Source organism: Pseudorca crassidens, chromosome 11, assembly GCF_039906515.1.
Source record: "Pseudorca crassidens isolate mPseCra1 chromosome 11, mPseCra1.hap1, whole genome shotgun sequence".
Classification (NCBI taxonomy): Eukaryota; Metazoa; Chordata; class Mammalia; order Artiodactyla; family Delphinidae; genus Pseudorca; species Pseudorca crassidens.
The window spans coordinates 1139252-1152437 of NC_090306.1; the positions used below are offsets into that span (position 1 = coordinate 1139252).

The 13186-nt window shown below is 58.3% G+C and overlaps 1 protein-coding gene across 21 annotated transcripts in view; it reads right to left on the reverse strand.

Moving 5' to 3' along the window:
* The window catches only part of CACNA1C (calcium voltage-gated channel subunit alpha1 C), a 469600-nt gene that overhangs the window by 80724 nt on the left and 375690 nt on the right, over positions 1-13186 (reverse strand). For 18 of the 21 annotated variants that reach the window (XM_067755986.1, XM_067755977.1, XM_067755985.1 and 15 more), the window contains exons 14-18: positions 7202-7409; positions 6218-6338; positions 4815-4929; positions 4014-4134; positions 3662-3731 (exon numbers count right to left, since the gene is read on the reverse strand). In XM_067755986.1, coding sequence (XP_067612087.1) covers positions 3662-3731; positions 4014-4134; positions 4815-4929; positions 6218-6338; positions 7202-7409 — 635 coding nt within the window. Of the gene's footprint in view, positions 1-3655; positions 3732-4013; positions 4135-4814; positions 4930-6217; positions 6339-7201; positions 7410-13186 lie in introns of all 21 variants that reach the window. The other 3 variants (XM_067755993.1, XM_067755992.1, XM_067755994.1) reach the window with 1 other exon arrangement.

Sequence of the window (13186 nt, forward strand, 5' to 3'; positions counted from 1 at the left end):
GCGCTGAAAGCCCTGCAGAGAGAGCCCCGGCACGGGGAGCCCCATTTCCTGGGGATGATTTAACAACACCGGCTTTATGAGGGGGGGGCTGTGCAGAAGGCCCGGGGGAGAGACGGCTCTGGGCGGCGGACCTCGTGGACCAGCCACAGGTCTGTGCTCCCTCCCGGTTACCACGAAGCCAGGTGGGGCGGAGCAGAAGAGCTCGGCACAGACAGCGGTTCTTTATCAAGCGGGAGGCAACCAAGGGCCCAAGGCCTCTCTGGAGGACCAGCAGGTCACAGGCACAGATCAGATGCCCTCCCGCAAGTAATCAGAGCTGACCGGCAGGCAATGGACACTTTCAGCAGAAGAGTGGCACACAGTGGAAGATGGTGTCCAGGAGGGGCTTGAAGCTTCCTAACTAACCTTGGCAAGGTCTCCTATGAAAGCAAAATCAGCGAAGCCAGAGTGGGCTTACACCACGGCATCTGTACGTGGGATTTACCTGGAGGATCTCAGGTCCCGCCTGGCTCTGCCCTCTTTCCAGTGTTGCTCTAAATGACCCAACACTTTCTTATTCAGGAATGTCTGAGAACAGGTAATTGAGCGCTTATTTAATCATCTGTGTTTATAGAAAAACACGTTCGCCAGGTTTGTGTGCCTCTAAGGTCCTCGGGGAGAATCGTGTGTACTCTTTTGTCCTGCGAGCAACGTTTAAGAGGAAACTACTGCGGAAGCACAAACCAAACTTGTAAAGGGGCAGAAGGTTGCCAGCACGTGATGCTTTGCACGTACGACGCATGAGGAGAGAGGTGACGGATTAGGGGAAGTCAGGTAGAGCTCCTTCTGGGGTGGGCAGCCAACCGCCCAGACGCCCGATGCCCATGGAACGCCTTGGTGCTGTTTTCTCATCGCAGCTCTCACAGCGCCCACAGAAGCGGGGACAGCGAGGCCCGGCCGCTTCTCAGACGGCGCTTCCAGAACTCAGCAGGAGAAACGCGGCAGGCAGAGCTAATGCCCACCCTCGGGCCCGGCCGCCCGGGGCCCCACGCTCACCGCTGTGATTCTGCTCATGGCCGGTTCAAGTCAAAATACTGTTTCTGACACCTCGGGCCCACAGCGCACTGGACGCAAAGCCATGGCTTTGCCGTCAAGGAGCATCCAGGCCTCCATGTAGCCCCAGAGTCCGGCCGCCCTAAAAGGCCAACCTGCAGAGCAAGGCTGGGACGCACTCCCCGTGCCGTTACCTTCTCTTAACTGGCTCAGCTCGGCCCTCAGAGCCACCCTTCGCCCTCCCGCCTCTCCAGCTTCTCTGTCCAGCCGGCCCTGCCTCCAAACACCCCCAAGGGCCGCCCCCTCTACGTGTCCAGCTGGTCCCCTGCCCTGCTGCCACCATCCTGCCTGGACTGCTGCATGAGTGTCCCCACTGCCCCGTCCCACTGCTTTTACACCACAGCCAGAGCAAGTCTTCTGCAAGGTAAGGCAGACGTGGGCTGAGAACCTCCTGTGCTCCCCCCGCATCAGCTGGGACCCATCCCTCTGCGCGGCCTTGGGGGCCGTCCCACCTGCTGCGGCCCCGCCCCCGGCCCCGCCCCCGGCCCTCTGCCTGCTGGGGCCCCACTGCACACAGGTGCGACTGCGCTTGCCGGTCCCTCCACCTAGAAAGCTCTTCCCGCAGTCATCTCCACACACCTGGTTCCTCTGACCCAGGGTTCAGCCCAGAGGTCAATTCTCAAAGGGGCCCTAGTGACCACGCAGCCAGGGCAGTCCCGCCCACCTGGTACCTCTAATAGGGCCCTTGGTTTTATGATCTTCCTGATGTTTCCTTTCTGGTTGGTTTGCTTTCTTGCTCCTTGTCTGCCTTCCACTACAATGGGGGCCCCCGAGAGCAGTGGCCTTCTCTGTCCCCCATGGTCCAGGGCCCGGCACACAGTAGGTGCTTTATAAGCAGCTATTAAATCAATGCATGGACGTCCCCCTGGTTTTGGCCAGCTCTGTGGCCATGAAAACAGGATGTTCCCGAAGTAACTTCTTTCCTCTCCAACTCCCCGACTGCAGACCCAGTGGGGACCACCTGCTCCGCGACCCGCCCCCGCCGCCCCAACTCCCCGACTGCAGACCCAGTGGGGACCACCTGCTCCGCGACCCCCCGCCGCCCCAACTCCCCGACTGCAGACCCAGTGGAGACCACCTGCTCCGCGACCCCCCGCCACCCCAACTCCCCGACTGCAGACCCAGTGGGGACCACCTGCTCCGCGACCCCCCCGCCGCCCCACCTCCCCGCACTGCTCTCTCCTGGAGCCCCTGCAGGGCCCAGGCCTCTCCCACAGCGTCTAGACTGAGCCGCACATTCCCTGGTGTCATCACATTTCCTTTTCGTGTGTACTTATTAATTTTCAGCCCTTAGTGACTCTCAAGCACATCTGTATGTTCACTCAAGTAAATGAATCAGTTAGATAAAGGCACTGTCTTGGCACAAGCTTTCCTTCCTGGGTGAGGCGATGTTTCTACAATGTACTGTGTACGAAGCTGGGAGGCTCCAACCCACCGGCGAGCTTTGGGGATTGAACCAGGAGGGGAGGCCTGACAGGCCACCGCTGGGCAGCGCGGCTGCTTTGCGGGGACTAGAAACAGGCGCCTCCCACAGGGGGTCCCGCGATTAACAAAACCTACCCCAAATCAGTTGGCTCCCCGTCTGTATTCAATTTCCCCCCATTGCCTCAAAAATGTCGTCGAAAAGTTTATTTGCTCCTTTAGGATCAAGGCAAGACCCGCCCGCTGCATTCGCTGGATATTTCTGGTCTGTCTTTGAAATTCTATAATAGTTTCCGCCCAGAAGGGCTTGAAGGCTTCAAAAGGTTTGGTGCCCGGCGCACACGGACACCCTTCTGCCCTCCTTTCTGTCCGAGCCCCAGGAAGCCAAATCCTCCTTCCCAGCAGACAGACTGTGGAGGGAAAGGGAAAAGGAGGCTGGACGCGGTCGCGAACGCAGAAGGTTTTCAGGCTCCCAACAGGGCTGTGACCCGATACAGCCCAACCTGTGCGGGGAGGGGTGCCAGCGAGACCCACGGTGCCTTGACGGTGTGTCGTGACTTTGAGCTTGAAGCTCGTGATAACATCTGCAATTCTCTGTAGAAGGAGGGCAGGTCAGGGCTCACACAGGGTGTGGTTTCCTGACGCAGGGAAGTGGCTCCTGAGGGGGGCTGATGGGCTCCTGTCCTGAAACCCTCTCCAGGGGGCCTGCTGCCAGTTTACGGACCAGACGGCGGAGCTCCGAACACGTCCTGCAGAGCAGCGAGCGGCAGTGGCCACGCTGTGCTCAGCACCACCTTCCGGGTGAGGACAGGACAGATTTGGGGTTTATTATTAAGGGAGCAAGATGCCGTGACATATGTTATCCTAATAAGTTATGTAACTTAATAATGATTTTACAACATAGGCTATAATAAACCTTAAATGTATACGCAATCCAGCTTCCAAAAGGCCCAAAGGCATCGCTCCCACACGATGCACTCAGTCTTCTGTTGTCATTACGAGGAAACAAGGAGCGAAGCACCCCGACCTGCAGAGGGTAATCGGCAGCGCTGCAGCCGCGCCGGGGGAGCTGGGGCCAGCACGTGGCTTTACAGTTGGGTGTCCACCCCAGATCCCCCCGCCCCCAGGCCAGGCTGTGGGCTGGTACCTGTGGTTTCCAGGTTGGGGTAGGAACTCTTGTCCTCATTCTCGTTGGGCTGGAGGTCGTCCATGTTGATCTAGGCATCCAAGGAGAGAAGGAGGGTCCAGTGAGACAAGGTCCACGGCTTTCGAGGCTTTGGGTAGCCCTGAAATCGCCCCCTAGTCTAGGCTGAGCCGTCGACTCAGAAACACATCCTTTTTCCTTTGCACACATCCCTCAGGACACCAGCAGAAGGCTGGCCTGCCTTCTCTCTGCGCCCAGCTCTGCTGTCCACCCTCCCCAGCCCCTTCTTCCCCCGCTTCCCCTGGTGTCTGGCCCAGGAGGACCGTGTCCTCCTCCCCGGGCCTCAGCCCCTCACCTTGGTGGCAGGGGGGGACTCTCCATCCGCAGTGATGGATTTCAGCTCGATTTTCTCCTCCTTGGTCTCCTCCACGGCCGGCTTCTCCACCACCTCTTGTCTCTTCTCTGGGCTGGCAGTCCTGGCCGGTCAGCAGGAGGGAAAAGAAAGGGATGTGACCAGATTGATAGGGAGCTGCCCTGTGGTCTGTTGGGGCCCATGCCATGCGGCTCAATCACAGGGGCGCTGGGCCTTGCCCAACTCTGTCCCCGCCCAGCTCTGTCCCATCCTGGCTCTGTCCCATCCCAGCTCTGTCCCTGCCCAGCTCTGTCCCATCCCGACTCTGTCCCCACCTGGCTCTGTCCAGCATTCAGTTGAAGAGTCCAGCTTCTCAGAGGCTCAGTCCCCGTCTAACCCAGAGGAAGGTTCCTGGAGAACCCTGCTCAGTACTCAGCAGAGGTGTGGCCCGTGACAGTCCACATAGACAAGGACGAAGACAGAGTGGGGCCCTGGCTTGTCTTCTCATGGCTCTTCAGCCGGAGCTGGACCTCTCCCATGAGCGGCTGCCGCCCCCCGCCCTCCCCTCTACTCCTACCACCTCTCATGACCTCCCTTCTCAATAGAGAACCCGCCACCTTCCTGGACGGGTGGGGCAACACCTTCCCAGAGATGTAATTCACGGTGGTCCCCGCTTAGAGCAATGCCCAGGAATTAGGGGAGAGCTCAACGCACACAGAGAGCCCCAACCAGCCCCCTTCCAGGAGGGACGGCCAGGCAGGGGGGAGCGGCACCCCAGGCTGGGCCGCGGAAGCTGGCGGTTACCTGGCCAGCTTCTTCCTCTCCTTCTCTTCTTCCTCCTCCTTCTGGGCAGAGGTGAGGCTCTCGGCGTCAGCCAGGTTGTCCACGGCAATGGCCAAGAACACATTCAGTAGGATATCTGTTTGTGCCCATTCTTAAAGAAAATGACCCTTGGACTTGGGGTTGTGGATGGGCAGGGGGGGCGGGAGGGGGCAGGACACGCGGGGGCAGAGCTCCATTCGGGGAGGGGCTCTGAGCCCCATCACCCCACTAGCTTCCCGGGGTTTTCTGAGGGGTCGAGAGCAGGCCCGCTGGCAGGCTGGGGCCGGGGGCGGGGTGGCCGGCAGCCGGGCCTCGCTCTTTAACTGCCGGTTTCGAGATGACCACCCGTGACTGACACCGTAAGCGGCGCTGCAGCGGGACAGGGTGCAGAGTGGCCATTACCGCTGCCAGGAGGTGCCCGCTCGCCCTGCCCCTCCCGCTGTGACCCTGTTCAGACAGAGGCCCTGGGAGGGTCCACCGAGCTCCTAACTGGAGCGGAGTTTGCCCTTTCTTCTCCCCCAACCCCAGACTCGGACGCAGGCACTGTGGGTCAGAGAACCGGATCAGAGCCCGTCCAGACGAGAGGTTAACGCTGCTCAGGTCCACCTTCCACCCCAGGCCCCAGGAGGCTCCGGCTCACACGGGGAGCGAGGGCCGCGGCCCCGCAAGGACAGGGGCTGGGCGTGCACCGTCCTGTTCAGCCTCACCCAGCCTGTTAGGTCGGAGGCACTGCTATTTCCACCCCGTTCCCAGGACTCTAGGTGCAGCCCTGGGTGTGCCCGAGGCCGCCCGCTGGCCTGTGTGTCCAGATCTTCTGTGATTTACTTTCCGAGCCCCTGTGCACACACCCGCAGGGACAGGACGGGAAAGGGGTGCCGGCAGCCTGGGACCCGGGATCCTGCCCGTGGCCCGTCCACTCTGCCTGCGGCTAACATCCCGCAGAGTGGCTTCAGCGCGAGGGACCCTGGCCCGAGAGCAGGGCGACAGGTGAACGTCACTTCCGGGGCGGAGACTCTGTCCTCCCCGGGCAGGGGATCTGGGCTGGGCAGCCAGCGCACACATCGGGTGAGTGGCTGCAAGCACAACGCCGGGCGGGGGGCTGCTCGCCTGGACCACGGCGAGGGTGCGCTCCTGGAACTGGAGGCTGGGGGACGACTCGCGTCCCCCCCGGCCCCAGGCTCCGGGCTCCCACCCAGACACCTGCACCGCTGAGGTGGTCTGGGCTGGACATATTCTCCCAAGCCTGCCCTTCCCTGCTGCCCCTGGGGGGAGGGCCCTGGCTTCCCCCAAAGTTAGGACCTGCGGGGCACACCTATTGGCATCGAGCTGTAGGCTGAGAGCTGGGGCAGCGGGGGCGGGGTGGGGGAGGCAGGAGCAAAGGATACAATTTCCACAGATGAAGAGGATGATGAAGTAAATACAGACTAACATCCCTGGAAAAGAGGGGCCGCCATAAGCCATGATCCCATCATACATCACCGAATTCCAGTCCTCCCCGGTCAGGATCTGAATGACACAGTCCCACCAATAAGGGACACAGCGTTAGACCAGCAGCAAACCCGAAACTCCCCTGCCCAGCCCCCTGCGAGACACAAACGTCTCACATCTGTCTCTTCCTCCCCCGCCTCCTGCCCCCCGTTCTCCTCCCAGGGCTCTGAACTGTGACCCCCGCAAGTCCAGCCCTCTCCTTAGACGGAGTGCGTGGCCACCGGCACAAATCATCTGACTGACTAAGAGAGCTTCCTTGGCAGAACACCTCCTACCCCAGGGACAGTGCTCGGTGGCTGACCCTCGGGTTAGGTCGTCAAGGGGAGCGTTCACTAAGGGGCCACAGTCCCCCGCTTCTCTCCAAACGTGAGGACGCTGGGTACCATCCTTAAGATTCCGGCAACATCCACATATTCCCCAGTTTAATCCGTAAATCGATCTGCTTTTAAACTTAAGTGCTACTTTAGCTTGGCCCTAAGCCCACGTATCCGTGAAGTCTCAAATTCGATGGTAGTCGTATCTTCCTGGGGGCAAGCGTGAAGGGTAGGAGACAGTCCTGTCCCCCTCCCCTCCCCAGCAAGGGCTGTCCACTTTCCTTTGTTGATATTTTGGGCTTCCATGTAGAATGTATTTGCATAAAGGTTTCCACGGCTAAGAAACAGTTTTTAAGCCGCTTAATTGGATCTTTTTTTCCCCCCAGTGGTCCATCCAACAGAGCAGTTTCCTGGGGGTCGGGGTAGGAGAGCTACAGACTGTCCTGGGCTCCTGTGGCCGACCTGCTCTGGCTGCCCCGTGGGAGTGGGCGGGAAGCTCCTTCCTCCCCCGCCCCGGGCCCCTGGCCCTCCCCCCAGAGCACAGTCCCGGCAGAGAGGAGTCCATACCTGAAACACGGTGAGGAGGGACTGGGGGAAGTTATCGAACGTGCTCCTCCGGGTCTGCATCTCATCAAAGTTGAACTTCCCCCCAAAGAGCTGCATGCCCAGGAGGGAGAAGATGATGATGAAAAGAAACAGCAGCAGAAGCAGGGAGGCGATGGAGCGCACAGAGTTCAGCAGGGACGCCACCAGGTTGCTCAGGGAGTTCCAGTACCTGGGGACGGGGGGCGGGGTGAGGCTCCATCACCCCTTGCCCCCCTGCCCCCCCCACCAGGGGCTCTGGGACCGGCTGCAACGCCCTCCTCCAGGCCCTGTCCTTGGGGCAGCGTGGTGGTGGGACCTGGCTGGCCAGCTCACAGTTAGAGCGTGAGTGAGTTAATTCAGGGGCCCCGGGTCGGGAGTCTGGTTCCGACCGAGCTCTGCACGTGTCTTTGGGCGAGTTGCTTAACCTCCCTTCTTTCTGCGCCCCACAGTCTGAAAAAATAGGGGCAGCGGTAGCACACGCTTCATTATGTTATTGGGAGGATTACATGCGATAACAGTTTTTAAAAAGCCACTCCCCCCAACGGCAACCAAATAAAAAATAAACAAGTGGGACTCCATCAAGCTAAAAAGCTTCTGCACAGCAAGGAAACCATCAACAAAGTGAAAAGACGACCTAAAAAATGGGAAGAAAACACTTGCAAACCATATATCTGATAAGAGATTAAAATCCAAAATATATAACTAATTCATGCAACTCAATAGCGAAACAAACAAACAACACGCCAAATAATCCTATTAAAAAAACAGACAGGGACTTCCCTGCTGGTGCGGTGGTTAAGACTCCACGCTCCCAATGCAGGGGGCCCGGGTTCGAGCCCTGGTCAGGGAACTAGGTCCCACATGGATGCCACAACTAAGAGTTCGCATGCCGTATCTAAGACCCAGCGCAACCAAATAAAAATAAATACTTAAAAAAACCACACCCGAGTAGACATTTCTCCAAAGAAGACATACAAACGGCCAACAGACACGTGAAAAGATGCTCAACATCGTGAATCATTAGGGAAATGCTAATCAAAACCAAGAGATATCACCTCACACCTGTTAGAATGCCCATCATCAGAAAGACAAGAGATAACAAGTGTTGGTGAGAATGTGGAGAAAAGGGAACCCTTGTGCGTTGCTGGTGGGAATGTAAGTTGGTGCAGCCGCTGTGGAAAACGGAATGAAGTTTCCTCAAGATAATTAAAATAGAGCTACCATACCCTCCAGCAATTCCACTTCTGGGAACATATCCAAAGGATATGTTCACTATAGCATTACTCATAATGACCAAGACACGGAGACAACCTAAGTGTCCATGAAAGGAGAAACGGAGAAAGAAAAATGTGGTGTGTGCTATCTGCAATGGGATATTATCCAGCCATAAAGAAGAAGCAAACCTTGCCATTTGCAACAGCGTGGAAGGACTTGGAGGGCATTAGGCTGAGTGAAATAAGTCAGACAGAGAAAGACACACACCACGTGACCTCCCTGATATGAGGAATCTAAAAAAGTCCAAAAACAGACACAAACAAACAAAACCCCCCACCAAACTCACAGAAAAGGAGATCAGATCTGTGGTTACTAGAGGCGGGGGATGGTGGGGGGAACAGAAGGGAGGGCGTCAAAGGTACAAACTTCCAGTTATAGATAAATACGGGGAAGGTAGCACACAGCACGACTGCAGCCACCACTGCTGTGTGCTGTGTGACAGTTGTTAGGACAGTAAACGCGAAGCGTTCTCATCACAAGGATAATTTTTTCTTTTTTCACACTGTCTCTACGAGATGACACATGTTAACTGAATCTACTGTCACCATCGTTCCACAGTGTATACAAGACACACCATCATGCTGTACACCTTAAATGCAGACACTGATGTACGTCAATTATTTCTCAGTAAAACTAGAAAAAATGTAATTCCAGCTCTTCATTTAAAAAAAAGACCCCAGTATTGTGCCCGGCACACAGGTGATAAAGGTTAGTAATTATTGTTATCACTACTGATCTTTAGACAAAAAAACACATAACAAAATTTTTTTTTCCAGAATGCGGGCCTCAGCCCAGCCATGAATGGGGTCACCCACGGGTGAGGGTGGCCTGGGTCACCCGTGGGTAAGAGGGGGTGTGTGGTTTACTGAGGCTTCCCAAATTCACCCAGTCCAAAGAGTTGGTTTGTTTCAAAAGTCTGTCTTCTGGAGATCCTGATTCAATAGCTGTCGTTTGGGGCCCAGAAATCTGCTTTGAACAAGGGTCGCAGAGGATTCCGATACGCAGGCCAGCTTGGGAGATCCTGGATTGCAGCAAACACACCCAGTCCACAGCGACAGCCTGCGGCTGGAGGGGCCCTGCCTCTCTCCGCTGTGAGTGCGGATGCCCTTCACTGTGGGGACGGGTGGGGAAAAGCCCTCTCTTGGGGAAGTGGGGGACACGAATGGCCCTGGAAGGGGCTTGGGTACCCGGGACAGGGTCTGTTCAGGGTGAGGAACGCACTGCAGCAAAAGGGACACGCGCCCAGCTGGCCAAGTGCGTCTCGCTTCCCTGCAGCGCTAACCGACCCAGCTGCCTTCCAGGTCACGACCTTGATCTCCTCCACTTAGATGTTCCCGGCTTTTCACCAAGGCAGACAGGGAATCGTTTCTGCTGCTCGAGACAATGCCTTGCAAACCACGCCCCGCTGCAGCTTGGCACTGCACCCCAACCCGGGCACCTCTCTCCGGGGAACGGCTCCATAAGTGACAGAAGCAGATGGGCCAACAGTTTGGGTGTAAACATGAGCGCCTCCCCAACCTGGAGTCTCTCGTGCTCCAGACTCAGCCCTGCTCCGCCTCTACCCTGCCTGCCAGCCACACGCCCTCTGTTCGCGGAATGTTAATCTACATCGATTTGTATCTGCTCTAGAAAGGCTCTTACCTGTTCCACATTTGTGACAGCCTTGTCTCACCCAAACAGGCTTGAGCTCTTGACGGCAGAGGCCAGAGGTTCTCCTTTCATCCCCTGCCTCTCTGTCCTCAAATAGATTCTGTGCAACCTGGCGTGTGTGACGGGCTGCCTGGCCCCGGTCGGCTAGAGATTGTACTAATCGTTCTGTTTAAGCAAGGAGTTAGAGAACCTCTGGGGGCTAGGACGCCCTCCCCTCTTACACTGAAAGCTCCCAAACCTGTCTGGAGATGACAGGCCGGGGCTGGGGGGTGGGAAACCATTTTCTAAATGCCGATTCCCAGGCCTCGCTCGGAACCACGAATCACTGCTGTGCGAGCACCCAGCCCCCGTCGGCAAGCCGGTATTTAGGAACCGAAACTCCGGCGCGTATCTGTAACGGGAACGTCCCGCTGTACTGGGGGGGTGGACGGTGTCTGCCTGGGGGTTAAGGTCACACAGCCCCTAAAGTGCACAGAATATTCTGGGAAACTCTTCATGGCCATAGAAGTTGGTTCCTTAGTTTTCCTGAGGCCCGTGGATGTGAGGGAACTAGACCAGCCCAGCGCTGAGGTTCAGGCTGTCTGCCGGCCACGGGCCCAGGGGCGCCGGCCAAGGAGGCCCCAGCCCCGAGGGAGAAAGTCACCGTGCGGGAGGGGGTCTGCCCGGGGTGGGGTGCGGCCCGCGGGCCTGGACTGAGGGCCTGGACGGAGCACGGCTGTGTCGCCCGTCATGGGGGTGGTGGAGACCCTCTGGGGACGCTGGGCGGAGGAGGCCTACTGAGCCGCCTACAGGGGCCGGGCCTCGGGTCGGAAGGCTTTTCTCCTGCTCGCATGTCCCGAGGGGTGCGCGGCCGTCTCAGTCGATGGGGGGCTCCCAGCACGAGCCGCTGGCCTGACCGAGCCCCGTGGCCCGCCCCGCCATCACGCCGTCGCGGGGAAGCACAGCCGCCGTCTCTGGCTTGAGCCCACACCCTTGGGGTCGCCCTCCAGGTGGCCTCACACCCACAGCCGCAACCCCATCCTCGGAGCCGGGCTACAGCCCCTCCGGCACCTGCCACCCAGGCGGGCGTCTCCCCCGTCCTGCCCCCGCGCCCTGCAGCTGCTCCCCGCACCCCCCCCTCCTGCCCAGGCGAGGAGCCGTGAACGCACTGCCGCCGGTGCTCTCAGTGACAGTAGTGAGTTATAATACACGGAAAAAGATCGAATCCACTGACGTTAAAGAAAGGAGAGAGGGGTTTGCTTTACAGACGGTGTCAAACGGACAGCAGGAATGAATGAATGAACGAACGAATGACAGAACGAGTCAGTGATTCAGGTACAGACCGTCACGGGTGGAAGGTCTCTGGACAGCAGGGTGTTCACAGGCCCAGATATCTCTCCATGGATTACTCCGTAATCACAGAGGGCAAGGGCACAGTAACGGTGAGAAACGCGGCGGACACCCCTGGCCACGTTCCTACTCTCAGAATCCCCGACAACGGGACAACTCCTGGCGCCCTGTGACCCCCAACCCCTCCTCGGCCGGGCAGCAGGATGCTCTCCAAGGCCCCGCCCGAGGCCCCGCAGACCCTGTGGACGGCACCTCCCCTGCTACCCGCCCCCACTGTCCCGCCTGCATGCCCCCCGCTGGCCGGCCCGGCCCTGGGGTCTGCAGGGCTCGCTCCTTCGGTCCCCCAGGGCCTGCACAGCGCCCCCTGGCAGCCACCCTGCCCCCAGCCTGCATCTCACATGCTCATCCCCTCCGGGGGGACGGTCCAGAGAGCAGGGCTTGTGCTGGGAGCACAGCCAGAGGAGGTGCCCCGGGAGTGTTTTGCTGGATGAAGGAACAAATCCTCAACATGACACCTTTGTACTTAATGGAGGGAAGGCGAGGGGACACAGACCCCGTGTGTGTGGAGCAGGGCTGGGGGGAGGGTCTCACACTCACCGGAGTCAAACCCACTTTGCTCAAAGGTGAGGAATGGCTCTCGCCCTCCCCGCAACGTCACTTCTGATCCCGTGGCTACCAGACCACTCGTCACACTATTATGTGTCAGGAGGACAGACTGGTCCCCAGAGGCGTGGGGTGGGGGGGAGGTGGGCGAACTGGGTGCAGGGGTCAAAAGCTACAAACCTCCAGTTATAAAACAAATAAGTCCTGGGGACGTGAGGCGCGGCACGGTGACCACAGTCAGCAACACCATATTTTACCCTGGAAAGTGGCCAAGAGAATAGATCTTAAAGTGTTCTCATCACAAGAAAAGAAAAATCGTGTGTGGTGATGGATGTTAACTTGACTGTGGTGATCGTTTCCTAATGCATACAAATATGGAAACATTATGTTGTTCGCCTGAAACGAGCATCATGTTATATGTCAACTACAGTGGACCCTGAACAACACAGGGGTTAGGGCACCGACCCTCGGCGGTTGAAAATTCGAGAATACCTCGACAGCCCGTGTCCTCGAATCCAACCAACCTCGGACTGTGTAGACCTGCAGTGCGGAAAAATCTGCATGGAAGTGAACCCTCGCAGTTCAAACCCCTGTTGTTCAAGGATCAGCTGTATGCCTTGATTCAAAAAAAGGAAAAAAGAAAAAACATCTATGATGCCTCAGTTTGCTGCATAGAAAGTAGGGTCGCTGTGGCTTCTAGACGCTTGGGTAGGATTCCAGAGAGCAGTGTGAACATGAGTCTCTCCTGGGGACAGCGTCCCCCCCGGGGGCTCAGAACAAGCGGCCGCAGGTCTGAGGGCACCTGCCAGCCTTGGTTCACGAGCCAGACGGCGCCCAAGTGCCTGACTCACCTGCTCACGGACACACCTGGGCTGAGGAGATGCCGCCCTTGGACCAGGTCGTGGCTGTGGGCGCCACGTGCATTCAGCCTCCTGTTGCTTCCCGTGCAGCAGGGCAGGGTGGAGGTCCCCGCGTGTGGCCTGCCACCTGTGCTCTGCGCCTCTGGAGCAATACCGAGCAGAGCTGGTGCCAGTGGCCTGGCGTCACGAGGGACCCCCCCCCGCCCGCTGGACGGAAGGCCCTCCATCCCTACGTGCACTCCCTGGAAGA